The following is a 27,792-nucleotide window of genomic DNA, read 5'->3' as shown; positions in this document are numbered from 1 at the left end:
ATGGTCACTTCGGGTTTTAGCACAACATTGATGAAAAATGAAATAAAAACATTTTTTTTTCTCTGGGCCACAGATTTGTTGAGATTTTTTAATATGGCCCCTTTAGGGGTTGAGTTTGACACCCCTGCTGTAGAGGATGTTGTACTCACTTAAAAAAAAAGTTTGCATCTTTTTTAATGCAACATACTTGGTGAAATAAAGTGTTTCTGATTAGAAGGTGTATGTAGATACAAATACCACATGTTCAGTTACTCCTTAACCATATAACGCTGTATCACAGCAGGGTTTGTGTGTGCTTTCTCCCCTCAGGTCAAGAGTGTACACTGTAAAGCCGGTGAGACTGTGGGAGAGGGCGATCTTCTGGTGGAGCTGGAATAACACATACCTACTGTCTGCTGCCCAACCTGGTACTTACCCTACAGACAAACCAACAAAGACACTAATAGCCTAGACGGAACATTCCCCATCACTTTGCTTTCCGTTTCGTCTTCGTTTTTCTTTGTCCTCGTGTAGGGCACGTTAAGCATCTTCTTTGACTTTCCGGATTAGATTGCAACAAAAGGAAAATTAAAAAAGCAAGTTCACTCCTGTGCCTTTGCAAGGTTTGGCCATTTTCGATATCGATCAGTCATCAGCTAGTAAAGATGTAATTGGCTAGTCAAGTATGATGTCCCTGCTCTATGATCACAACATCCGACTATGGCCACTTGCACCACCAATAAAAAGAGAGAAGTAAATAAGGCTCATAATTGGGAAGTGTAGAAGTACAACAGGTTCTTGACCTGTCCATGCTCCTCCCACAAATGCATTGTTTTGTAGCATTTGTAGTTGCTATATTGGACAAGTGCTATAAAACACTGGCAAAAATCCCATTCAACTCAATGAGAAACTGTAGGACAGAACTCTTTTTGTCCAAATATGTATATTATTCACATTGGACTGAATGTTTTAGAGTCACTCCATAACGTCTCCAGCTTAAAATGCTACACTACCGAGCTGGAATATGTTGTTGCTAATCAGAACAAGGCAGGTTGGAAGCAGCAATGAATTTGCCATCATGCTACTGTTAGCTCAATTACACAACCAAAAAACTACACCTGATTTATCCTAAATAAATATTATTTGAAATGAATAGCTCTCAAAATATAGGTATTACGACAGGCGTTTTGTGCCACAATTTCTTATAAGGTTGAATGTGATTTTACCAATATTCTGTACAGCTGCTGCTGGCTTGCAACAACCTAGCATTTGTGGGCAGAGCATGGATAAGTCAATTGCAGTAGCATTAAAAAACAACTGTGCTTGTCTGTTGTCCTCCTTCTATTTGTATAGGATTGTGCAAAATGGCAAATGGCTCTTCATTTCACTAGTAGAACTAGTAGAGCTGTTTCCTTTGCACGTTACACTGCAATTTCAACCAAGAATGTGATTTTCTTTTAGCAGAATACAAATGTAGGAAGTGACTCCATTCAAGACCAGTTTTTTTTTTTAAAAAAGCCTTAAAATGATGTCAACACGTGTCCATTTCAACAATCCGACTAGTATGTTTTTTAATGCCCATATCATGTCTTTGTTTGTCAGCAGTCTAGTTTTGTAATGTCTAAACGGTAAAAAACACTAAGGATTATTCACGTTTCACCTCTGATGTCATCTTTGACATTTCCTATGAGTATTTACCTCTTTATACGAAATTGGCCAGGAACACTCATCATGCTTACTGTATTACATTGATGAGATTTCATTAATTTGTACCTTTGCTCAATAGGTTAAAAACCACCTTCAATTGTAGAAACTTTGGGATCTATAAAAAAAAGAAGTGTTGATACCTTATGATAGTTAAGCTCTTGGATAACCAAGTTGAAATATTATGTCCACCAAATTTCCAAATCTCCAGTATGTTTTCCTTGAAAATGTGAATGAAACTGGTGACCTGGGTGTCGTCTGGTGGAACTGATGGATCAAACCTCACTGAAGTTCAGCTTCTTTCTCTTTCCGTTATCACAGAGCTACACAACAAACCCTGGAGCCATGTCCTGATTCTGAATGTTTTTACGAATCACTTTTGTAATAATAAAAACAGGACTCATGGGAAAGAGCTTGATTGTTTCCGCTTGATGTTTCCAGTATTAAAGGAATAGTTAATCAAAGAAAAATCAAATGTACACAAATTCCTTCTTACCCCAAATGTAGTCGATCAGCCAGGATATGTTTGGTGTCTGAGGTTGGTTTTTTCCAGTTTTGCACTGGAGCTACAAAGATAATGTAGCAAGCAAGTAATGGAAGCTTTCAACCCACCACTTACCATTGTCTGTAAACTGTATGCCTAAATCAGCAGGGCTGAAAACCAAAAGGCTGAAAATAAATAAAAACAGTTTACATAGAATAAACTTAAAAATTATTGAAGTATGCAGACTACAATATGTGCCATGAAATCCTACGTCCTTCACAACAGAGAATGATTTGTCATCCAAGGCAAAGAATGCCATTATTTTTTGGATCTACTTCGTGCTTTGGTACTTCCGCTTGTGAATGTTTTTGTTATTTCATACACTGAGGCTGCAGGTGGATTGACGCGCTTACAGAGACATTTTCTTCTCCTGTTGTTTTGCTGTTTTCTGCATGTCGAGCAGGGCGTTGTGTTTTCAAGTGGTATAAAACTGTTCTTAAATGTTGTTACTGCCACTCAAACAATTTGTTGACTGGTGTAGGAGAGCAAAGAAAACATAGCAGTATTTACCGCAATTTCTCGCTTTCTTTACAATTATTTGTAAAGGTTTTTTGTAAAGGTCACTTTGTTGTAGGCCAATTTAATCATTTCACATTGTCTGACCTTTTTTTGGCATGTTTAAAAAACAGTAAGCCAGAAATTAGGCATGCACTGAAATTTTGGCCACCAAAATTTTCAGCCACTGTAAATATCTGGTCAAAAATATTCAGTTAAAAATGGCACTTTTGGTTTTTCAGTCGAAATTTTTGGTGGTTGAAATGTTGACGCATCCCTAATTTCTGGCATATTGTTATCTTTAAAAACAGACAAAGGTATAGAAAGTCAGGCTTCAAGGTGGCAGTTAGCGATTTTAGGTACAACATGTTTACAGATGTTTGTCTATTTGTATACACACGAAATCACACAAGTCTATCTGAGATTACTTAATAACTCAAAATTTGAATTTGGGGTAAGAGGGAAACCTGTTTGACAGTTGAAAGGTTCTGCTGGAAACTGTTCTTTGCCACTGTGTGACCAAATTATAAAATGGAGATTTTTTAAAAGAACAAAATTAGACCTGTAGACTATAATGAGTGTTTTTTATATATATATAAACAATAAACTATTGTCTGTTAGAATAATGAAGAGAAGCTGATCAGAGATTTAAAAAAAATAAACTTTGTTGTGTAAATTTTGAACGTATTGTGGATTTTTGGCCTCTATAATAAACTGTTATTTTAAGCACACTTTCTTACTCACTAGCCTGAGAGAGACATATTGGCTAAGTGCCTGAATTTGCTCTCAACAACCAATCAGTGAAAGTGGAAAGCATGTGAGTGATTGATTGGTTTGGATTGATCTACAATAGCAGACAGTCGAGTAGTCCACAGGAAGCGATGATGTCACTGCTTTCCCCGCTCTTCATCAATCATTTCCTCCCGAATCCCAAGATCCCAAGAGAAACGACAGTTAAATCTTTTACATTGCACTCATTGTTTTTTTAATGTAGCAATGTGTTTTTTTCACATATTTTAACAAATGTAAACAAAAGTAGTCCGTCAAAGAAAAAGACCGCTCAACTTGGGCCACGTTCGCCCGGTGGGGGTGGGGGGGTTCTACGATGGCTACAGGTCATCTCTATGGTAAGACAACCTGGTCAGTAGGTCAGTAAGAGAGTCCGTTATTAAGGCCAGGCGGCCATTACAGCGTCATTGACCCATTTGAACACATCCTGGTGGGTTTCAATGTAAACTTAAGTGTAGACTTTCAGTTTAATTCTACGTACTTATTCTTTCCTATGAAACCTTGACCATCATCAACCCAGTAGTAAATGTAATGCTATGTGTGTATACAGCACCTGCCTTGCATTGTTAGGATTGTGCTTGAAAACGCTCTCTGCTTTCTGTGGCTTTGTACTGCAGCTCTAATGAACCGCCCACTTACATGCAAGTGCTTCAATCTCAGCTTGACCATTTTGACCCCTTGCTCTGTTCCTTTTCACTACAAAAAGCACAGCTGTGAATTCTGTGCTCTGACAGCTACTACCAAAAACTGAATCAAACCATGCTCACTCTCTCACTCCCTTATTTTTGCTATCACCCTCGCTCACTTTCTCCTCGCCTCCACACAACAAGAGAAAAAATCTGTTTCTTCTTTATTTTCAACATCTTTCGGTCAATTCCAGAGTAAAATCTGAACTTGGCTGCCTAGAAAACTAGCAAATGTCTTTGCTAGCAAATGTCACAAAAAAAATTCCCTCACAAAGCGCTGTGTAGTTTAACAGGTCAAGCTGACCCTCAGACTGTAGTGACCCTCATGACCAGTTCGCGGTTGTTATTTCCTGGCTGGCCGGTCTGTCCAGTAGTGGCGGAGGCTGGCGGGCGGGGCTCCTGTGGCCGGAGGTGCTGGCTGAGCAGCTGGAGCAGGTTGTACGCACAGTGATGTTCGGCCAGGCCTGCCGGCCCGTTCTCTGCCTCTGACGATTCCTCAGTTTCCGGGGCAGCCGGTGGCAGTGGGATGGCGGTGCCAGGTGTTGCAGTCGCCGTGGTTACCGCCATGAGGGAGGAGGTAGAGGGGGAGGGGCCGGAGCCATTGGGTGGGGACATCCCGACCCGATGACTGAGGGGCAGGGTGAGGGAACGCAGGCCGCTGCTTGCTCCGCCCTTTTGAGGGTCCTCAGTGTCCTTCAGCTTGTCGTAGTTTAGCACTTTCCACTGCTGGTTGACCGCTTGCCAGCGGTTGAAGATGCGGAACACGGATGGGCCTTCATGCACGATCAGAGCTGTGGGGACGAAGAGAGGTACACAGTGATCAGTACATATATATTTTAACTCACTCTTTTATGAGGACCTTCCTAAAGGTCAATAGGTAAAACAGATTTACATCAAATGTAGTCAATTCGTTTTGCACTGGAGCAACAAGGCTAGTTTAGTGAACAAGTAATAGAAGCTTATAGACATGTTAACAGTGTGCTAATGGCATACCTAAATTAATGCACACTTGCCTAAAACAGTGACTTCCTGTTAATCAGAAGACTTGCTTATGTGGTTTCTGACACTGTGTCACATACTGTTGTCTATAAAATGGACAAAAGAACGTCACACAGCTAAAGAGAGCTTCATTTTTATAGATAGTTATAGATGGTAGTAGTATACCATACAGTATCTGAAATCACAAGCAAGATTATCAAGAAGATTTTAGGGAAGTGTGATGATTTAGGCTTGTGGTTAACACAATATTAACTCTTGGCTTTAAGCTTCTTTTGCTTGATAGACGTTGTGAGGACTAACAAAAATGACCTGAAAAGTCAGTTTTGTTGGTAAAAGTCAGTTTTAATGTACTTGCAGGAAGCTACACACACACACATACACACACACACCCCTGCTGCCTGTTCTTCTTTATACTTTCATGAGTAAAAGCTGAAGGCTGACAGTGCCCGCTGTGGCCTCTGGGTGTTTAGAGTGTTTGGAGCTAAGCTGTGTCTCTAAACTTTAACACCTTGGAAATCGCTGAGGAGACAGACATAACTGTGAGAAGTACTGAAGTTCTTCAGCAGTCCTTGAAAGTTTTTGAGTTTTTTGAGAAGCTTATCTTTGCACACTGATTTTTCATTCATGCTCTCTGTGGAATAATCTCTGTGCTATTCGGACAGGATAAGTCTTCCGGACATATCTGTGAAGTATTGTTACTACAGGATCTTTAAAACCCAGAGTTTAGGTGTCCTACACTTTTAAGCAATATTGAACAGCTTGATTTGCACACAGAGAAAACAGAGGAATTGCAGACTCCTTTCTGACATAAAGTACTATGCAAAATTCAGAGACCACCTTTCATGTATTTAATTTCCAGTCAAAACAGCCGTTCAGTATAAATAATTGATGTTTCAGAAAGTGTTTCTGAGGAGATTAGATATTAAATATTAGATAATCCACTTGCATAGTGAAGGGGAAAGACAAAAGAAGATTGGATTTTCCAGAACTAGAGAAAATGAGACTCTTAAGAACCGTGTAAGACCTGGCAGACCACCAAAACTGCCCCATCAGATAAACAGCACTTAAAGCCTTCATCTTTGAGAGAGAGGAGAAAATCGAGCTCCACTCCTGATTCAGATCTGAAAATCCACAGGAGTTTCTGTCCATCCTTCCACTGTGACAGGGGTTGGCAACATGCGGTTCTTTTACTGCCCTGTTGCGGCTCCAAATCAGAATTTTTAGGTAAAAATAAAATAATCATCCTTTGCAGTAAAATAAAGCTCTGCTGGTTGTTCAAACACAGTTTTAACAATAAATGGTCTTAAACGCTGCAGGTAATGTATAACTGCTTATTCATCCTTTAGCCCTGAAAGTTGATGCACAGACTGCTGGTTACATAGCAACGCAGACAACAATCTCACCTAGCTTGTAGCTAACGAAAAAGCAAAGAAACTGATACGTTTCCGGTTTCCTGATACGTTTAATCCGCAACGAGAAACTGTCGAACGCTAAAAAGTTGCGAGTCTCACATTAGATTCTCGTTCAACGGCTTCTCATTTGAATTCTCCTGTTTCACCTTAAATGGTGCAGCAGTTACATTCTGGGGCCCCAGGCACCATTTAAGGTGGAACGGGAAAATTGAGAAGCCACTTCAGCCTCGTATAAAATCAAACGTTGAGAGACATTTTACAAGAAACTATTCTATTGTTGTGGAAAAGTTTCCTGCCAGAGATGCGAGAAAAAGGCTATAGCTGAGCTAAAGCTTAAAACAGGTCTACGCAAAATAGGTCTGCGTTTTTGTTTCTATTATATTTTTTAGCCTACACTAGTACATCAGCACATACTGAGACATATTTATAGCCATGATGGTAAAATGGACATACAATGTTGTGGCTCCCAAGGTGTTTTTTTTTTTTTGTTGAAAGGACAAAATGGCTCTTTTTAACATTTGGGGAAAAGGAACTGGACTGCAAATCAAGCAAAGAAGCTGCTGGTGTTCTCAGAACAATGGACTGACCACCCCAGAGTCCAGACCTCAACATTGGGATTACTTGGATTGTGAGAAGCATAAAATGTAACCACCTTCTAAGACTGAACTTTGGAGATGTGGAAAAATATCCCTGCAGATTTCTTTGAAAAACTGAAAGTGAGCCTCCTGAAAAGGACAGTAATAAAGGTAACGAGTGGAGACACTAAATACTGACAGAATTGAAATTACATTTGGTTGTTGAGGCTTCTGTGAGGTATTCTGCCTCAGTGTCAGCTCTATCGATTTCATCCTTCCATCCTAGTCGCTTTTCCCACAGCCCCTCACCCAATTCACTCGCATGCTGATCCACAGACGTTCACACACACTGAGTGCTATTTTTGCTTGCAGAGGAGTGTGAAAACGGCTTGATTCTATTGAGATGGTAACAAATCCACCGTTTTTTCTACTTCAATGCTGTAAAGCAGAGGTAAATACTGCAAATAATGGCAAGCATTTCAGACATTGTACTGCTAATGCTAATGTGATCTGATCAGGTAAGATCAGCTAACCCCATTCTCTCTCTCTCCTCTCTCTCTCTCTAAGACTGCATAGGAGGCTTGTTCTCTAGCAGTTTATCTCTGTTTCTCTCACGCTCCCTCTTTTTCACTGCCTTTCGCACTCGCGCTAAATAAACACCCCAGAAAAGCCTCCTTATCTATCAGTTAATCTCTGTTTTGCTAGCTCTATCTCTTTTCTCTCTTTCCCTCTCTCTCTCTCTCTCTCTCTCTCTCTCTCAGACTGCAGATCTTCTCATTACTGGTGGAGAATGTGAGCTGTGTATCGATTTAAAGGCATTTCTTCCCCCAGAGCTGGGGAAATTGGGCTGACTAGAGGAAGCTCTTGAGGCAATGCTTGAATTTTGATCAGTGGGTCATTTCTCACTCCCCTACAGGAATTTCACACACTCCCCCACCAACAGCACTCAGTTACCCCAGAAGAATCTGGCTTGTGGCTAATGACATTAAAATGATCCTTTTGGGCCTTAATTAATATGAAAGGCTTTCTAAGTTTAGCGTTTTACTTCCTCAGCAGATTCTGTTCAGCTTACCTGAGCTAAATCCTCTTTTTCTGTCTGTTTTTCAGTGAACAGTCGTTCTCAGCCACTTTCTCTGGCCTCTGCTGAATTACTCCAATAATTATCAGCATTAAAGCCCCACAAAGGCTCTTAAAGCATCACTATGTAGGAGTTCAGGGATTTGGAGACCTCTCTGCATTTGCACGCAAAGAGTGGAAGAACATTTTGCAACATTAATTGTTCTCCGGACCCCCACAAGTGGAGGAATCTGAATTTTGAGAGTCTGTTGAAAGAATGTATGAATAAAACTCAGTCAAGACTTGGTGAAGGATGTGTCATCTGAGGATGTTGGATAGTATAATGTTTTTCATTTGAGACGCAAACATTGAGACAGGCCTTCTCTCAGTACCTCTGACTTTTGGATGACTGTTTCAGGCTTTACAGGGCGACTCACAGCGGTGCACACTTTCAGTAATGCTACTTCTTTCAGTTTTTTTGGATCCTTTCCCAATTTTCTCATATCCATTTCCACCCACTAGTTAGGACTCCCCTAGTCACACAACACCACCAGCGCTAGGTGGGTGAAAGCTAAACACAGGCTTTCTCCGAGACCCGACACCACCTGATGCTAACGCAACGTCATTAGATAGCTGAACACGCTTGGAGGAGAACGCTAACCGCCAGTTCTTTTGCGTCAGTTAACAGATGCCTGCACTGGCTGGTATCACACTGGGCGATGGCGGGGCACAGGGTGCAATCCTTACTGGCTTTAGCATCATCAGGGATCGAACTGGCGGTCTTCTGATGAGAGGGCCAATGCTGAGATGGCTGCGCCACTCGGGAGCTAATTCTTTTAGTTTTAACGAAATATATTACATAGTGCTGCTTTAACTGTTTACTCTTAACCCATTACTGCATCATATTGAGGTTAACTTGACTTAGCTAGTTAGCAAATAAAGGAAGCAACAGTTCTGTAAAACAAAAATGTTGCGTAGCTAAAACAGTAGAGCATCTTGGAACTGGAATGTTGTTCGTACTTTTGAGCATTTTTATAGCTATCATTTATTTATCAGTAGGCTAATGACACAGACTTTACACACTAAACAGTAAAGAAATATTACTGTTAGACCCTCGTAACCTCCACTTCATCAGCTTTGTCTGTTATTCTTTTCTTCTTTCTTTCTCCTACCTTTATTTTTCGTTCTCTAACTCTTCTATCTCTCTCTGTCTATTCTCTCTCTATTTCTACTGCCTTACTGTTTCTTTCTCTAACCTATTCTGTCTTTTCTCTCTGTAGTTTGTTTCCTCCTCTTGTTTATTCTTCCTGTCATTCTCTCTCCCTTTTCTGTTTTTACTGCCTTTATGTTTTGTTCTCTAACTTATTCTCCCTCTCTCTCCTGCCTTTCTTATTCCTCCTCTAGCTTATTCTTTCTGTCTTTTTCTCCCTACTGCCTTTCTGTTTCTTTCTCTCGCTTATTGTCTCTTCCGCTTTTTCTCCTGCTTTTCTCTCTTTCTCTCTAACCTATTCTCTCGCCTTTCTTTTTCTTTCCCTAACTTACTCCATCTCTTTCTACTGCCTTTCTCTCTCTTTTTCTCTCTGTACTGCCTTTCATTCTCTCTCTCTACTGCCGGTCTTTCTTTCTTTACCTTGCTCTCTCTCTCTCTCTCTCTCTCTCTCTCGCTCGCTCCCGGGTCATTCATCTGTTGTGGCCGCGTGCTGAGACAGGGCGATACATCACTGGGAGTAAGTCCGTGCGACGCAGCCATTGATCTCGCCCTCACGCACACGTACACATTCCCTCACGTGTGTAAGATTAGTGACTGAATCAGTCCAGACAGCACTATTGTTCAGCCAGCCATTCACTCTCTGCTCCACTCAGACCACACACTCGTACTATTCCCTTTAATCTGGCAAACGAGTGTCTAACAGACTCCACTTTACATCCAGCAGCTCCTCCGCTCTCCATTTCCACCTGCCTGTCATTCTAATAGGGCCAGAGACTCCCCCTCCGCGTGTGTGTGTGTGTGTAACAGCCTCCCAGAGGCCTGGTCGTATTTCTCATGTTTTTATAGGCCAGCTGTGACACAATGACACAGAATAGGGTCTCAGTCAGAGGCTGATATTTCACACAGCTGTCAGAGGAAAAACCCCCCCAAACCCACCCAGCCTTTTATATCACACTGATGACTGAAGAAATCTCCATCTTCACTCTCATCTCCCCCACTGTATCTCTCTGTCTCTCTCTCATATCTCCTCTATCTCCTCTCTCTCTACTGTCCCTGTTTTTTCCTTTTGCTTATTCTTCCACTCTCATCTTCCCTTTCTCCCACTCTCTTTCTCTCTCTACTGCTTTTACTGCTTTTCTGATTCTTCCTCTAGCCTATACTCTCTTTCTTCCCCTTTGTCTCTTTCCTCCATCACTCTCATCTCCCTTTTCCTCTCTTTTCTCACTCTCTCCGTATTTTCTCTTCCCCCTTTCTCTCTTTTCTTGCTCTTTCTCTTTTATCGTACTCTCTCTTCCCTCTTTCTCTCTCCCTTTTCTCGTTGTCTCTTCCCCTTTCTCTCTTTCCCTCTCTTTTCTTATTCTCTCTACCATACTTTCTCTTCCTCTTTCCTCCTCTCTACTTCCCTTTCTCTCTTTCCCTCTCTCTTTTCTTATTCTCTCTACCATACTTTCTCTTCCTCTTTCCTCCTCTCTCTACTTCCCTTTCTCTCTTTCCCTCTCTTGGCTTGCTCTCTCTCTCTCTCTCTCTCTCTTTTCTCTACCATACTCTCTCTGTTCCCCCTTTCTCTTTCCCTCTCTTTGTCGCTGTCCTCTCTACCGCACTCTCTCTCTTCCCCTTCCTCTCTTTCCCTCCCTCTCTTTTGTCTCGCTCTCCCTCTACTGTCTTTCTCTTTCTTCCTCTGGCTTATCCTCCCTCAGCTCTTGTCACACGCCACACTGCGAAACAGATCCACACTTATCAGCTGACACTTAATTGATGCACAGTTTTATCATTTAATTAAGAGAGAAGCTTGAGAGAGAGAGAGAGTGTGTGAGAGACAGAGAGAGAGAGAAAGAAAGTGTAAAAAAATTTCATTTCATGCTTCTGTGTGTTCATGGCCTGAATTACACCCCATTCTTGGTGCGCTTTGTGTTTTCGTGGAGACACACTGAGCGGATTATAACTGGACCAACATCATAAGAAGGCCAGATTAGACTCTGTCTGTCACCCCTCTCTCTCTCTCTCTCTCTCTCCCCCTCCCCCCCCCCCTCTCTCTATTTTCTCTGTTTCTTTGTTGTTTTTCTTCAACACTCACCCAAATATGATTATGAAATACAGAAAAACAAAAGCACTCCTTTGCTATCAGCTGCTTTCAGAGATTAGCAAGATTAGTTCTGATGTAAAATGATCTAAGATGAGTTCTTGTCTTAAACAATGTCACTGAATTAGCAGAACGGGTCCTTGATAAATCCCTATCCCTCTCAGACATATCGAAGAAAAAGACTACAAAGAAGCATCATGTATGAAATCGAGCAGGGATTAGTGTTCCATTTGCTTTCTGCTAACTACTAGCTATCACTCTTTGTTAGCAAAATTAGCCTAAAAATTAAGTGTTTGTGCAAACCTGAATGTGCAAAAAACAGGTCTAGACTTGTGCAGACCTGAATAGTTCTAGACTAAGTTAGTAGAGACCAATTGGCGTCCATTTGCTCAACTACTGTGAATCATTCTTTGTTTGCAACATTAGCGTTTTTTTTGAAGAATCTCTATAAACTGTACTGTGAAGACTGAATATGTCTAGACTGCTTCGCTCTTCCTGTGCACTTAAATGCCTAGATGAGTGGGACTGTCAGCTTTTATGAATAAATATACTGTTATTACTGTAGCCAAGAATTAATCCTCTCAATAACGCCCACGGTCTCATCCTCTCAGACTGAGGCTTGGCTTAGCCCAGCATGTGTGCTGTTTCTATGCTGCCATATCTTAGTACAGGTCCTAGTTTAAAGTTAGTGTCACCATTCCTGTGCTTAGCCTGTATCCCGTCCTTCTATGTAGTCCTAATACATCATGACTTGCTCCAGAAATAGAAGGCCCCTCAGTACGCCAGGAGAGGGGCTAGTCTGCTAGCGCTCTGTGCTGTTGCCATTTGTAATTCATTGACAGGCTCCCACAGTTCTTAGCAGGAACTAGCCTGCGCCTGACAGCTGCCTTCTCTCCCAGGTTCACCTCAATATAGTGCTGGTGGGGACTTTGCTATGTGAAGATCGCAAGGAAGAACTAGAGGCAAAAAGCTGCTTGCACTAGTTGAAAATTTCGCTAGTTGAACTAAATTTCAACACCAATAATACACTGATCAGGCATAACATTATGACCACCTCCTTGTTTCTATGCTCATTGTCCATTTTATCAGCTCCACTTACTATATAGGTGCACTTTGTAGTTCTACAGTTACAGACTGTAGTCCATCTGTTTCTCTGCATACTTTGTTAGCCCCCTTTTACCCTGTTCTTCAGTGGTCAGGACCCCCATGGACCCTCACAGAGCAGGTACTATTGGGGTGGTGGATCATTCTCAGCACTGCAGTAACACTGACGTGGTGGTGGTATGTTAGTGTGTGTTGTGCTGGTACGAGTGGATCAGACACAGTAGTGCTGCTGGAGTTTTTAAGCACTGTGTCCACTCACTGTCCACTCTATTAGACACTCCTACCTTGTCAGTCCACCTTGTAGATGTAAAGTCAGAGACGATAACTCATCTGCTGCTGCACAGTTTGTGTTGGTCATCCTCTAGTCCTTCATCAGTGGTCACAGGACGCTGCCCACAGGACACTGTTGGCTGGATATTTTTGGTTGGTGGACTATTCTCAGTCCAGCAGTGACAGAGGTGTTTAAAACACTCCAGCAGCACTGCTGTGTCTGATCCACTCGGACCAGCACAACACACACTAACACACCACCACCACATCAGTGTTACTGCAGTGTTGAGAATGATCCACCACCCGAATAATACCTGCTCTGTGAGGGTTCATGGGGGTCCTGACCACTGAAGAACAGGGTAAAAGGGGGCTAACAAAGTATGCAGAGAAACAGATGGACTACAGTCTGTAACTGTAGAACTACAAAGTGCACCTATATAGTAAGTGGAGCTGATAAAATGGACAATGAGTGTAGAAACAAGGATGTTTAATGTTATGCCTGATCGGTGTAAACAACTGATTTATTTTCAGGTTTAAAATACTGGTTCTATAATAGTGATGCCATTTTGAACAGCAGTTTCTCCTTAATGCCACATTCCATAGATTAGACATTTTATGATGCTGAATTTGCAAAAAGTAAAGTGGTCAAACAACATCTCACATTACAAATTGGTGGAGGAAGGGTTTTTTTTTTTTGCTGATAAATACCTCACGGGCCTTTGAAACTCACTAACATTTAGCAGGCTGAAGATACACCACACATAGCTTTGAAAGGGAGGAAACTGGCATGAAACCACACCAGCAGGATCTCACAGATGTCACAAATAACCCAAGAAAGGTCAGAAAACATACCCTACATGAGTACATAAGGTCAGAGCACATTCTATGATGCTGACATTGCAGTACAGCTGCAACAGCTGTAACCAGAAACATTCACTTCATCGGAAGAATGATACTAGAGCTAGGTTGTGGAGATGACCACAGGCAGATAAGCATCAGGGTAAAATCGCATTATCATTTGACTTTTGCCTAGACACACCCCCCCCCTTGGGCTTACCGATGCACACCAGGTCCATGAAGCCATACATGGCGTAACAGATTTGGAAGAGCAGGTCCTGCCGCTGCCACTTGGCTGAAGGGCTAAGCGAAGACCACACCAGCCATGAGATGCTGGCGATGAGGAAGAGGGAGCCAAGCACAGCTGCTGCTATCTGCACCTTCTCAATCACCGTCAGTGAGATGGCCTGCCACTGCATAGCAACAGAGAGAGAGAGAGAGAGAGAGAGATGGAGAACATACACCAGTTAAAACAGCCCAAACCAACTGAGCCAAGCAACAATAGCCATAAAAGAGCAAGCAGGGTAATGAGGGAATATAACCACTAATCCTGACATCAGTTAAAACATGAAATGGAAGAATATTAAATGCGAAAGTATACAGAAATATGTTTCAGTCTAACTGAACAGATAGCAGCTCAGTTGAGAATCAGATGGATAAATACATGTTTGAGAAACTATAATCTTTAGGTAAAGCTGGTAAAAAACACTAAATCTTTGTATGTTTAGACCTCAGTAAGTTTCTACCCAGTGCTGGTCCTAGCCCTCTTGGAGCCCCAAGCAAAACCTGACTTGCCCCCCATCAATATATATCTAATCCACATATCCTCATCATTCTGCCCAAGTAATGTTTAACTTACATTACGTGTACATAACTCTTAATTCCCCTTAATGGTTAGTGGGGCTCTAAATGACCCCCTGCTTTGAAGCCATCCTGTCAAGTCTGCCTCAGCTACTATGAACTCATTCTTGAGAAAGGTCCTAAGAAAAAGTCTACGTCAGATTAATGACGTGTTATTAAACTGCAGAATTGTTTGTAGTGAGTGTATGCAGATTCTGTTCATATCTAAGAACAAACCCCAAATAAGAAACACTGGTGAATGTCAGAGTCTTCATGAAACCTGCATAACTTGGTTTTTAAGAAGTTTCCACATAGGAACAGTTGGTGAACGAGGCTCATTGTTCCTACACGTGACGTGACCAGTTATACTTTTGATATGAACAACACAAATTGTTTAGGCCTGTTATGGTAACCTGGGCTCTTCAGAAATGTCTAATATGCCTTTTCAGTGCATAGCTTTGAAATATGCTGTCATGCTTGCTGTGAGGGCCCCATGTAGGTAGTGGCAGTACACAACTTGTGTAGTTTGTGTACAGGAATGACCAGCACTGCCCCCACCACTGCCCCTTTTCTTTGACCCCTCCACTTGAAGTGCAGGTGAAATTGCTAAATAGTGAAGATCTATTCTTGCTGCCTGACTGTCAAACTCTGAATGATCTAAATAAATAACGTGACCTGGTAAAAATCCATCTGAAGTAGACTACAACACTGATAAATGATCCCTGGGCTAAAAGGGCTATCCCCATTTCCATGGTTACAGAGGTTGTGCTGATTAATGAGTTCCGGAGAAGGCATGTACCTCTATTAGGAGTTCGATTATGATGAAAATGAAAAGGCAAAGCACTTTGAACTCTTAAAATTATTGCGCAATAAAAGATGACAATCTGATCTGTCAGCACTAGCTTCATTTAAGTTGCAGTTTTCTACATATGCATTAAAATGTTGTCAACAATAATGTGAGACCAATAACAGCCCAACACAGAACGTGAATATCTAACAGTAGCCAGCGAAGTTTTTTATGTCTGTTTGCTTTTTGTTTGTTTTTTCATGTCATTCCCTCTTCTTAAACCAAACCTTCTTAAACCCTTTTTATATAGCTGCTATACAAAAACTGTTAATCTTTAAAGATCGTTTATTGATCTACGTTTACTTTCCCTTTGAGCTGCAGCCTACATGTCTGTTACTGAGACTGAATGCTGGAAGGTCACAGCAATGTTTGTTCTTTCCCAGCTCCACCAGGCATGACTCATCTTACTATGAGCTTCATCATAACAGAAAACTGTAAGTTGAATCAGCAAGAAAAGCTCTAAATGTTGCCGCGTGGCCGAGAGTAGATCACCTGTAGTGGGTTTTTGGTGCTGATGGCGATGACATGGTACTTGTAGTAGCACAGCTCACAGCTCCAGGAGCCTCTCTCGCTGATCCACTTTATCAGGCATGGCTCGTGAGTACAGCGCACTGACCCACTACAGCGGCATGGACTCAGCAGCTCCCCCTGCAGGACCCAACACACACACACACATATTTAATTAGTGCTCTTGCATTCAGCAGAAAAAATGTAAGTAATTGTAAAGCCTTTGCTGATTAGGGGTCTGGATTTATGGAAGTCTGCTTTGTGACAATAACTGTTATAAATAACAAACTGAATTGGATTTAATTAAATAATGACTGTAGATCTATTTACATCACATATATTCCTTTGGCAGATACATCTAAAGAGACTTACTAGCAAGGCAAGTACAATCCAGGCATACAGCAATGACAGCAGCCAACTATACAAGTGCTTGATGACTCTGTTTCCATTTCAGGAATAGTGCAACACTAGCTGTAGGAGGTGAGAGAGGAAGCTGCAGTTCTGTGCAACTGGAGTGTGTAGTATATGCCAATAGACTGAATTGCAAATTTATTAGACATTGTAGCTGCACACATTAGCCATTTTATCAGGAACACCTTCCATACATGTGCATTTTAGACGTTTTCAGTTGCTGAATATAGCCCACCTGTAGCTGCACAATTTTTCAGCCCCCCTCTTTCCTGTCCAGCAGTGGAAAGGGACCACCATAGGACCACAACTAACCACATATCATGTGGTGATGGACCATTCTCAGCAAATCAGTGACACTGACTTGGTAGTGTGTTGCATTCATGTAAGTATGATAGGACTACATATTACATTAGAGACTACATATTGCATTTTTTTCATGCATAATTTGTTTCAGTCATCATCTAACCATTCTGACGACAGGTCTACAGCTGGCTGGATATTTTTATATCTGGTCAGCAGTGCTCCTATTCCACAAGTAGCTTTGAAAGGAAGAAAACTGGCATAAACCCACACCAGCAGGATCTGCATGTGTGTTTGCAGTCATCAACAGAGCAAAAGAGAAGGGTCTACATGCATCCTGGATCTGGGTGTTATCCTCCATGGGACAGACTGTGCCTTACAGAAAGGAATAGCCTGACGGTAAGTTTTTCACATAACTCAGTATGGTAGATATAAATAAAAGGAAGGTTGTGTCCGAATCTACAAAGGAATCTACATACAAAGGTACCTGCAACTGAATCATGTTTGAGATGTGCTTTGAAAGCAGCAATACGTCATGATGTTGCCAGGATACTGACGGCTGACCGCTAGCTGTTATACATTTTAAGAATGCTAGGGTACTGCTCTATTTCTAACCAACATGTATTTAGGCCTGTCACAATTACTTAATCACCCGATTGCAGTTATTTGAGATAATGGCAATTATATAAGACTGCAGTTATTTTCCACAGCCACTTTCCATATCGTATCACACGCAGAATATGAATGGATGCATTTTCATCAGTTTGACTGAGACAGAATACAAGAAAGCAGAAAGGACATTCACTGCAACGAGTTATGGGTCTTAGAAAAACAACACAAGTTCTTAGCCAGATGGTGCAACACACACAGCCACTACACCCACAACCCACATTATTAATCGCAAATTGTTATATGACAGATAATCAGCTAAGATTTCATGACTGTGACAGCCCTAGTTGTATTTTACATAAACTCTGAATATAATTACACTTCAGTAAGTTTGGCAACACTTCATGTACTTCTGTTATTAGTTAGCAGGCAGGAGTGTTGCTGCTGTAGTTACAATTCTCTTGAATTGTATTAATTAAGAAAATTATTCAAGTAAGAATAAATAATTAATTGAAAAACTACTTGAGTAATTACTTTAGGCTTTTCGCCTCACAGAAAGAAGCTCTAACGCTGAAAAAGCTCCAGAGATTCACTGGATTTATTGGCTAGGCTACCTAAGCAGTAGCTTAACTTGAGTGAAAGCTTACATTAGCTAAATTAGCTAGTAGACATTTGCAATAGAACAATAAAAGCTTTAGGAGTAATATAAAGTTGCCATGCTTGTTGTTCTAAGATGCCAGAGAAAGAGCCAATGAGAAACAGCAGGGGGCGTTCCTTTCCATGAGCCGTGTTCCAACTCATGGAAGGTAACGTCCAGCTCCAGGACATAGCCGGGCCATATTGGAGCAAAAAGGGTCAGAAAACAACTCATGCATAAGTATGTGAATGCAGAGTACATTCTGTGGTGCTGACACTGCATTACATCAGCTGTATCAGAAACAGGGCTACAGTCAGTAATTGTAAACCTACGACGTGTACCTATGGTAGGTGTTTCTAATAAAATGGCCAGTGAGTCTGTATAAGGTAGCTGTTATATATATACTGGCTACTCAGTGCACAATATATGCCAATATAGTTGGTCCTTTATGTACAATAAGTGACACGTTATACGTTCAGATAAACCCTCAGTTGGACTCAAAGTAGGAACAGTTTCCTGAAGAGCTCTCTCTATGCATCATAAAGCAGCATCTCAAGACCTGCTAAAATCTCTGCTATTCACAAGTCATATTCAGAGGTTTAACACAATACTGCACAGCATGAAAGTGGCCTTAGTCAACTGCGTGTGGGTGGCACACTCGCACACACACAAAAACACTCTTTAGAAAGATTGCACATGTTTACACAAAGCCCGTTTAGCCAATTTGCTGAATGACTGTATATCCGTCTGCCGCTGCCTTCATAATGAGAACACCATCTCTCGTTATGGCAGAGCTCTGCCTCTAATTAAACACATTCCTTATTGAATAGTAACCAGAGACAATGGCAGTGCTGCTCTCATTTGGTCCAACGCCTTCTTTGTCTTTGCATGCACACACATATATACACACTGTAATGATCAGACAACACCATCTGTTATGCCTTGGCAGTCTGTGGGCTGGGTGTGCACACTTACCAGAGCAGAGTCTGACTGACTGCCCCTTTTTACACTGATCTGAGACCAGCATCTCTCATTATACTCACGGATTAGTTCAGCAAAAAATAATAATAATAATTTTCATGAGTTTAATTTAATGTAGTTCATCTGCCAACACATGTTTGATGTCCATATTTTGCTTCTTTAGTTAAGTGCTTGAGCAATGAGGCTAACGTTGCTAACAAACACTAGAAGTCACCCAAATGTTACTCAAATGATCAGTCATCCGCAAAACTCCTTAACCAGCAAAACTCCTTAACCAGCTCCAACCACATCCAGGTCTGCATTAAGGTTGTGCAGAACTGACAGTGTACTGTGTTAAGACACAGTATGACTTTCTTGTTATGTCTGAAGTAGCTGTCTGATTCATTCAGCTACATATTGAGGTTTTGTTCATTTTTATAGTTCACTGTAAGTCCTATTGTGCTCTAAACAACAGTGACAACAGAAGTCTGTGCGACCTTAAATTGTGCAAAAAGATTTTGGTGACTGTTGACTTCCAGTGTCTGTTAGCAATGTTAGTCTCATAGCTGCAGCACTAAACTAAAGAAACAAATTTGGACATCAAACATGCCTCGGCTGATCAACTCCAACTGGGGTAAGTGGAAAATTGTTTAATGTTTTTTTTTTTTTTTATGATGAACCATTCCTTTAATTTCTAGCTTTAAGTAGTGCAGACCATAGTATATATATATATATATATATATATATATGTGTATATATATATATATATATATACACACACTATATGCTCTGCACTATATATATATTTATAGTGATGTATTATATATTATATTACAATATTACATTTGGAGTAATATCACAGTTATGTTGCTGCAGATATATGTATAAAATGATTCCAATATGATGTTAGAAAATCTTCAAACAATTGCTCTAAGAAGAAATTAAGAAAAAAAGAAAAGTCCAAGAAAGCTGTAGAACTGTGGAACATAAAAAATGAATATCTAGAATGCATCATATTTCAAACGTGGAGAACAAATCTCCATGCAGAAAACGAGAGTGAAGAAAATGACATTTAAAATTACTCTATATAAGTCATTGGACATATTGTTTGTTATAAAACATAACAATAATATTGCCATTGCAAGTGACTTTTAAATGGCAGCATTTATCAGTATGAAAAAGTCCACATACGTCAAAACTGCTCCCGCAGTTAGCCAGATATCCATCATCGAACTTGAACAAGGCTTGTTACCTTAAAGGGGAATTCCACTGATTTGTTAACATTCCTGCATAATTCAATTCAGAGTGGTTTGATGTGAAACTCTTCCTTGAAGACAAACTTATCGACTGATTTCTTTACAGTGGTGCTTATAGGAACCAGGGGCCACAATGGATACACAATTACAGCCATTTTATTGACTATGCAAAATGACCAGTGAAGCTACACATGTCTCCTGACATGTTTTGTAATGTTTATAATGGTAAAATCTCAAAAATCAAGATCTATTCAAGTACTGTTTTGCCTGTACCCTGCATGTACCTCTCACAATGGACTAATTAAGAAAGGCCCAAACTTTATCTCAACACTGTCACAAAACAGTGTCTCAGGCATCAGGCAGTGTAGTCATAACCTTTGCTATGTAATGACTTTTTTAGAGGCATTAAATTCTTCCTGTCACCACCGTGGTGGACAATTTCCAGTTTCTCTGGAATGGAGCATTTCACATAGAAACTGCTCTGAAGTACTTTGTTCGCATCATTTAATTCTGCAGAAGTTTTAAAAAAAAAGATGGCATTTCCATTTAACATGCTAATTCAACAAAACAGTGCTAAAGTGGAAAGCAATAACTGGTAGTGCTTCCTTTTCATGGTTTTCTGTAGATGCTTTGTGCTTGTCTTTTCTTTAACTGACTTTCATTTTGCTGGCAAACATCTAAATGCAACTGATCATTCCCCTAACTCTAATCCTAACACTCACTCTAACCCTAATCAATAATCTAACGCTATAACATGCAAACTGGCAACATTACTTTTTATTTGTAGACTCATGTCATTGAACTAATCCTGTAATAAACTTCTTCAACCCTACCTTCAACCTTGACTATTATAAGAGATCCAGGAAAGTGTTCTTGGATCATAAAGGGCACCCGCCACCACTTTTGTTAAAAACATCCTCTATTATTTAGTTGCAGTGCAGTCTAGACTAACTGTCTCCAGGTCTAGACTGTTCAAGGCTGGTTTGTTTTCGAGTTAAGGACATGGCGATTCCTTGATGGACAGCAGCAACCCAACCTGACCTTACTTTAACTGAACTCAAAGAGAGGCTTCACCTCAGAACTAAGTACCAATTACTTCTGTATATATAAAGATGGCACTGTTCAGTGGAGCTTATCTGAAGCCTGTCACGTGTAGCCCAGGTCCACAAGTTCATGCATACAGGTTATTTGGTTATTATTATTTATGTATGGTTGTGGAGTCTGGTCACAAATGAAAGAATTCATTTCACATAAAATGCATTCAACAAATATTCACTTTATATTTTAAATAAACACAAATGTCTTTAAAAGCATCTGAAGCTTTAGCATTAGTTAGAAAACAGCTGTTAAGCTACCCTAGTCAGCTGTAGTAGCCTATACTGATAGTTGATGGTGCTAAGTTAGTGGTAACACTTTACTGTAGGGTACTGTTCATAAGGCTATATGGCATCTACATAAGCTTGTCAACTGATATAAACCTACATAAATGCTTATTCCAACAGACGTTATTCGCTATAAAGGTTGCACTATAAATGGTGCTTTGAGGGTTCTATAGTAAAGGTTCTTTGTATCACAAAAGGGTTCTTCAGATTGATGGGGTATGTGTTTTATATGGTTCTATTAAGAACCTTTTTGAAAAGGGTTCTATGTAGCCCCGAAAATGACTTCCTCTTATGTTACAGGCTTGATATCGTAACAACAGCAGAACCATTTTTGGTGCTATTTAGAGCCCTTTTCAAAAAGGTTCTGTATAAAACCACCTACAGCACATTCTCCATCAGTCTGAAGAACCATTTAACGATGCGAAGAACCCTTTAATCATGCAAACCCCTTGAAGAACCATCATTTTTAAAAGGGTACTTTGCCAAATTTGATCAAAGTTAGCTAGAGTAGCCTTTATGACAGATGAAATAAGCATGTATAAACATTTATGTAGGGTTATGTCAGTTGTCATGACAAGCTTATGTAGGTGTCATGTAGCCTTATGAACAGTACCTTACAGTAAAGTGTTACCAAGTCAGCCATGTAGGCTCATGAAAACATGTTGAGCGATTATACCTGAGCCTAAAGACACATCATGACAGGCCAATATAAACATTTAAAATGAGATAGTAAATAAAACTAATCGACTACAGGAAATCTGCATTACTTTGTAGCAACTATTGCCTGATTGGCCAAGTTTTACCTTGGCAAAAATCTTATTCAACCCAATGAGAACTGAGGTGCTCAGTTTTGAGGCTCTCAGTTTTTTTTAAATAAATTAAAATACATTAATTTAGAGAATGTTGTCAATGGGGTACATTCAGTGTCGTTCCAACCTGCCTAATTTTAGTTAACTGCAACAACATACTTTAGATCAACTTCGGTAGCTATTATTTTAGACTGGAGACTCAACATTATGTAGTGACTCTATACATACGTTGTATTGACCCAACAGTAACTATGAATGAACATGTGTGGGTGGTCTTTTGCCATAAAAAGTTCCCCAATGTATTCAGTAGACCATTCCAAGGCAATGGCCAGCAACCTTCTGCAGAGTTTAGTTCTAATTCCAGCCTAACACACCTGATGAAGTTAATCAGGGTCTTCTCTGGTAGATTAGGGGTCCCTTGCCCAGTGCAATTTAACGGTTTCTCTGCTCTAACACACCTGGCTCATCTTGTGAAGGACTTGATAATTAGCCCCTGAGTTGAAACAGGTGTGTTAGAGCAGGGAAAGCCGAAAAATGTGTGCGGTTCAGACGGACCTCTGGGATTCAGAAGATCAGCTCTAAACACTTCCACCTGGATTCTTATGAAACGGTTTAAAAACCAAGCCACAGTGTTACTATTACATATTCATACAGTGGGAAGCCCTTCAAAGAAGGCCTAATGATTTCTAAGGAATGAAAAAAAAAAGTCTATATTTTTTCTTCATTTTATTAAATATAATCATGATGTTTGTTGTATTTAAACTCAGAGTAATTCCCTTGTTTCATTGTTATTTTTAGGCGGAAATCAGGGATAAATAGCCAAGCGAGCTCTACCATTGGTTCTACCAAGCTTCAAATTTTCCTGTTTAATGTAGAACAACCAAAAAATACTGTGATACTATATGTGTATCGCAGTTAGCGTAGTGCTAACATACTACTAGAATCCCATAGGGGCGCTAGCAGAAATTAGCCTTATTGTAGAGGTGTTTTTAGTGACCCAAACTGATTGTCCAGCACTAATACTCTGTTCACCACTGATTCATAGATATTTCAAGATGTTATATTGCAGACAGCAAAATGTATTTTTATGTTTTATTTCATATTTCAAATACGTTTAAAAACAATAATTAAATTACAAATAATCTATTTATCAGTGTCTAATCATTTTTGTCAAGTTATCTGCCTCAAGTTTTTTTTTAAAATCCTTAATCCTTTAAATCCTTTAAATCTAATTTTATTAGAACTTCTTTCTTGAAGTTCTACAGCTTTTTATGTCATTTTAGAATAATCTACACCTCTGTTCATTATTCTGGAAACATCTATATTTTTACAGCGTCCTACAAATGATTTGAAACCATTTTATGGATTTACATACAAATAAACTACATATATATATAATTAAAACACTGATTCCAAACAGTACACACTTAAAATTGATGGTTCTTCAAGGGTTTTTTAGTAAAGAAAATGGTTCTATATAAAACCATGAACACTCAAAGAACCCTTTGCTTGATTGAAGCGTTCTTTGAACTGTGAAAGCGTTCTTCAGATTGATGGAGGATATGCTATAGATGGTTCTATGTAGAACCTTTTTGAAAAGGGTTCTTCTGTTGTTACAACCATCACATCACATAATAGAAGAGCCCTTTTTGGTGCTATAGAGAACCCTATTCAAAAAACGTTCAAAGGGTCACATTCTCCATCAATCTGAAGAACCATTTTACAGGGCAAAGAACGCTTCAGTCATGCAGAGGGTTCTTTGAATGTTCTCTATGTAGAACCATTTTCTTTGCTAAAGAACCCTTGAACCATCATTTTAAGAGTGTAGTTTGTAGACAGAATATCATCTGTTTTGATAAAGGATAAAGAATTTATTCTTTCTTTCATCCTTTATTCTATTTTTGTCTTATTTCTCTCTTAGTTGAATACTTGTTAACAGTCTGTGTGCTTGTCTGGTCTGTCCAGTATGTTACATGTCATACATGTGTGCACTCACTCACCAAGACACATTCCTTCTATGTGTATCATTGGCAAAATAAAGTGATTCTGATTCTGACTGTAAATCAGTTATTTTAGTAGAGAAGTTTCTGGAATGGAAGAAGAAATGGCTTCTCTTAGTGTTCACTGATACCACCCACAAAACTCCTTAATAAAATGTGTGAATTTTGGTAATAAGCATCACAAGATTTGTCATAAGGCTACTGTTGATCATTAAATGATGGACAGCACATCAGTGGTGTGTAATTCCCTCAAGCTTCCTAATAAATCAAGTGTCAGGCTCTCATTATTTGAACGTCTTCACTGTAGAGCACATTTTTATTTAGATGTAACAGCGCGGTGATGAGTGTGCAGTGTTGCTTTTTCGGGAGGGCAGTGGAGTGGACTGAACTACACAGGTATTGTGGGGTGTGTGCCTGTGTGTATGAATCCTGCCAATTCGCCTCTCTAAAGCCTTTTATGAGGCTCCAGGTTGACAGACACAGAGTGTGTAAGGAAATCCCTGCCAGTGTTTGTGTGCAAGCTTGTATTTAGCCCTTTGTGAGGACCAGTGTCCTCATAATGCTAGGAAAACATGAAAACGTTGTAGAACTGAGAATATTTTGCTGCTCCTGACATAAAAGCATCCTGTTTATTCAATGAATGCATCTTTTTTGGGAATTACTAAAAGAGCCCAAACTGTCTTTTGATTGCTGAAGTTAAGGTTAGGGTTAGGTTTAGGTGCACGTGTAGCATTAGGGTCCAGCGTGGCACTGACTAAAAATGGGGCAAAATGTATGTAGTAAAACAGGTTCAAGTAGAACATGCTTCCAGTACTTCTTCTCCTGTACCCAAAGCAACATCATCTGTGAATCATACAGATATTTTTTGAGATTCTCCTTGAGGACTTCTTGGTACTATAAAAGTAATGACTTTAATCATAAATATTTTTCAGTTATTCAGTGGTGTGTTTAAGTCACAGAATTCATACCTATAATATTATATTTCCCTCTTGGTGGCTGTAATGTAGTATCATTTTAAAGCATGTGAATAACTCACAGTGAGAGTGAGCTCGTGTGCGAAATCGGTACTCAAAACGGTTCTGAAGGCAGCACTGCCTTCGAGGTAGAATGAACGTAATTACCAGCCAGCAGGCGGGGATGAATGTGATTGATTAAGCAGAGCGAGTTGGAATGAGAGATATACTATAAGGTCTGTCAAATATATAGGCCCATGTGTACTCAAAAGGTACGTCTTCAGTTCCAACATGTAAACGCAGCATTAGTAAAGAAACTGCCGTCGCTCAGGTTTAATAGCTAGCATTCTTACTAGTCTACTTACATTACTTTGCTACCTAACAAGCAAGCAGTCAAAGAAGATGCTGCTTTAGAAGCTGCTAGTTTTCCAGACAGGTTTCTGGGAAACCAACAAAAAAAGAAGTTCCTGAAAAACGAACAACACGAGAAAAGGACAGCGAGGAATTCCATACCTTTCATGCACTGCATGCACATCAGCAGCACTGAGGAGCAGAGAGACGTTTCTAAAGATAACCCTGCCTACTGGTTATTTCAGTTGGTTGGTTTCTGAGCCAATTACATTCATTCAGGGGTAGCGCTTCCTTCAGAACTGTTCTGAGCAGTGATTCTGCACATGAGCAGCGAGTGAGCCAGGCTAAAGTGCAGCCTGTAGATGGGTGGGGGGTGTTTAACACTAAGCCTCCTAAAGTAAACCATGAGAGAACGCCATATTCCTTCCATATGAATTCACATCAGTCAATTTATGTTTGCATGCTCAGATTCATCAGCAACATACTATAGATGTCATGTACAGTCATATGAAAAAGTTTGTGTGCCCCTGAACAAATGATGCATTGTGAAGTCAAAAGAAATGAACGCACCCTCTACAAACAACACACTTCTGCACATTTTAATGCACAGCTACTGTTTATTTGCTGAATTTGACATATTGAGACATAAAGGTGCCTGTACAAAAGTCATGGCACAATTTATATAGCAAATAAATAGAAATTGTGCATTAAAATTTGCAGAAAAATGCCACATTTAAGTGTGTTCTCCGTAGAGGATGTGTCAACTTATTTTCACTTAGAAAATCAATAAAACATAAAATTTGGGTGTTCAACCAACTTTTTGCATATGACGGTTAAAAAAATGTAATTCAATTTTATCGTGCTGATATTTGCTGTTCTGCTCTGACACAGCCTCTCCTTGCTAATCGTATTGATTTCATTGAATATATTCTTATGTATTTAGGTCGGAGTGCTTGTCTGGTCCAACCAACACAACAGAATTAAGTCTTTTGCAATGATTTACTAGACTTTTTCGCAACTGTTACAACTAGTCCCTCTTTCTGTTAGGATTAACCCCACCACTGGGGTTGGCTGCACTCACTCTGCTTCCAGCTAAAGTGTTTACAAACAGGTGCTGGAAACATAGTGTGCTTTCATTTGTAGGAGAGATGTGTAGGTTGTTTATATAAAAGCTCAAAAACTAAAATGTGTTAGGTTGTGCTCCGCTCTCTCCTCCTCAGCTATGGTATTACAGGAGTCAGTGTAAGTCACAGAAAGATAGTAATACAAACGTGTTTGTGTGCCTGTTTGTGTATTTGTGTGTCCACATGTGTCAGAGAGGCAGCAGATCCTCCAGGAACAGGCTTCATTTAATAGGATTACGGCATAAAGGCTTTAATCTGAGAACTAGACCCTGCTCTATGCAGATTACATCCGATTTGGGGAAATCTCTCCTTTCTTTTCAGTGCTGCTTTGCAATGTGAAAAAAATCTGAAGCCCCAATTTATGGACAAAGTGGTTCACTGTATTTGATATAATGAATGTAATTTGCTTAAATTATTAAGCATTTACAGTATTTAGACTATATTAAATGGGCCATTTCTTATTTTATTTCCTTTAAAACATTTCTGAGGGTCTATATACCAAAAACAGTCATAATTAATTTTTCTAGCCTCTCTTTAAGCCTTAGAATTAAACAGGATGGTTTAGTTACTTTGCCTTTAAAATGTTTTCTTGCATTTTATTTTTTCCCCAGAAAATTCATTTATACCATTTATGAGCTTTCATGAACCAAAAACAGCCAACATTCATTTTTACAGGACTATTTTCCAACCTCTCTTTACCTTAGAATTCATCAGGCTGTATTTGTTATTGTATGTGTTTAAGATGGATATATAAACGAGCTCTGTTCTGATAGGTTGCCCTGTATTGTGCCTCATTCACAAAACAGTCTGGGCTGAAACACTCCTTATAACTTCAGTGTTAATGAGTGGGGCCAAACAGCTGTAGCAACTGAGTACAGTATGTAAATGTGTCTGTTTTCATGACATCACAAACACAGTAGGCTATTTTTCAGCTTAGTTTCTGTAAATGTATGGACTGGGCATTGAATGGTACATTTTAAAGCTTTAACAATGTTCACGTACTACATCAAACTCTTTTATTTAAAAAAGCAAGGAAAAGTCAGATTTCCATGATATGGGCCCTTTA

General features: G+C 39.9%; 2 protein-coding genes across 2 annotated transcripts in view; one reads left to right on the top strand and one right to left on the bottom strand.

Moving 5' to 3' along the window:
• The window catches only part of pcca (propionyl-CoA carboxylase subunit alpha), a 56,286-nt gene extending 53,311 nt beyond the window's left edge, over positions 1-2,975 (top strand). The window contains exon 23 of the mRNA XM_036564835.1: positions 310-2,975. Within this exon, the coding sequence (XP_036420728.1) occupies positions 310-378 (69 nt within the window). The 3' untranslated portion in view covers positions 379-2,975. The remainder of the gene's footprint in view (positions 1-309) is intronic.
• Positions 2,976-3,337: 362 nt separating this feature from the next.
• Positions 3,338-27,792, bottom strand: part of march4l (membrane-associated ring finger (C3HC4) 4, like) — a 36,173-nt gene continuing 11,718 nt past the window's right edge. The window contains exons 2-4 of the mRNA XM_036564836.1: positions 15,920-16,075; positions 13,961-14,153; positions 3,338-4,988 (exon numbers count right to left, since the gene is read on the bottom strand). Of these exons, the coding sequence (XP_036420729.1) occupies positions 4,504-4,988; positions 13,961-14,153; positions 15,920-16,075 (834 nt within the window). The 3' untranslated portion in view covers positions 3,338-4,503. The remainder of the gene's footprint in view (positions 4,989-13,960; positions 14,154-15,919; positions 16,076-27,792) is intronic.

Source organism: Colossoma macropomum, unplaced genomic scaffold (assembly GCF_904425465.1).
Source record: "Colossoma macropomum unplaced genomic scaffold, Colossoma_macropomum, whole genome shotgun sequence".
NCBI lineage: Eukaryota > Metazoa > Chordata > Actinopteri > Characiformes > Serrasalmidae > Colossoma > Colossoma macropomum.
Note: the sequence above shows the minus strand (reverse complement) of the source record. Positions and strands in the feature narration are given on the sequence as shown.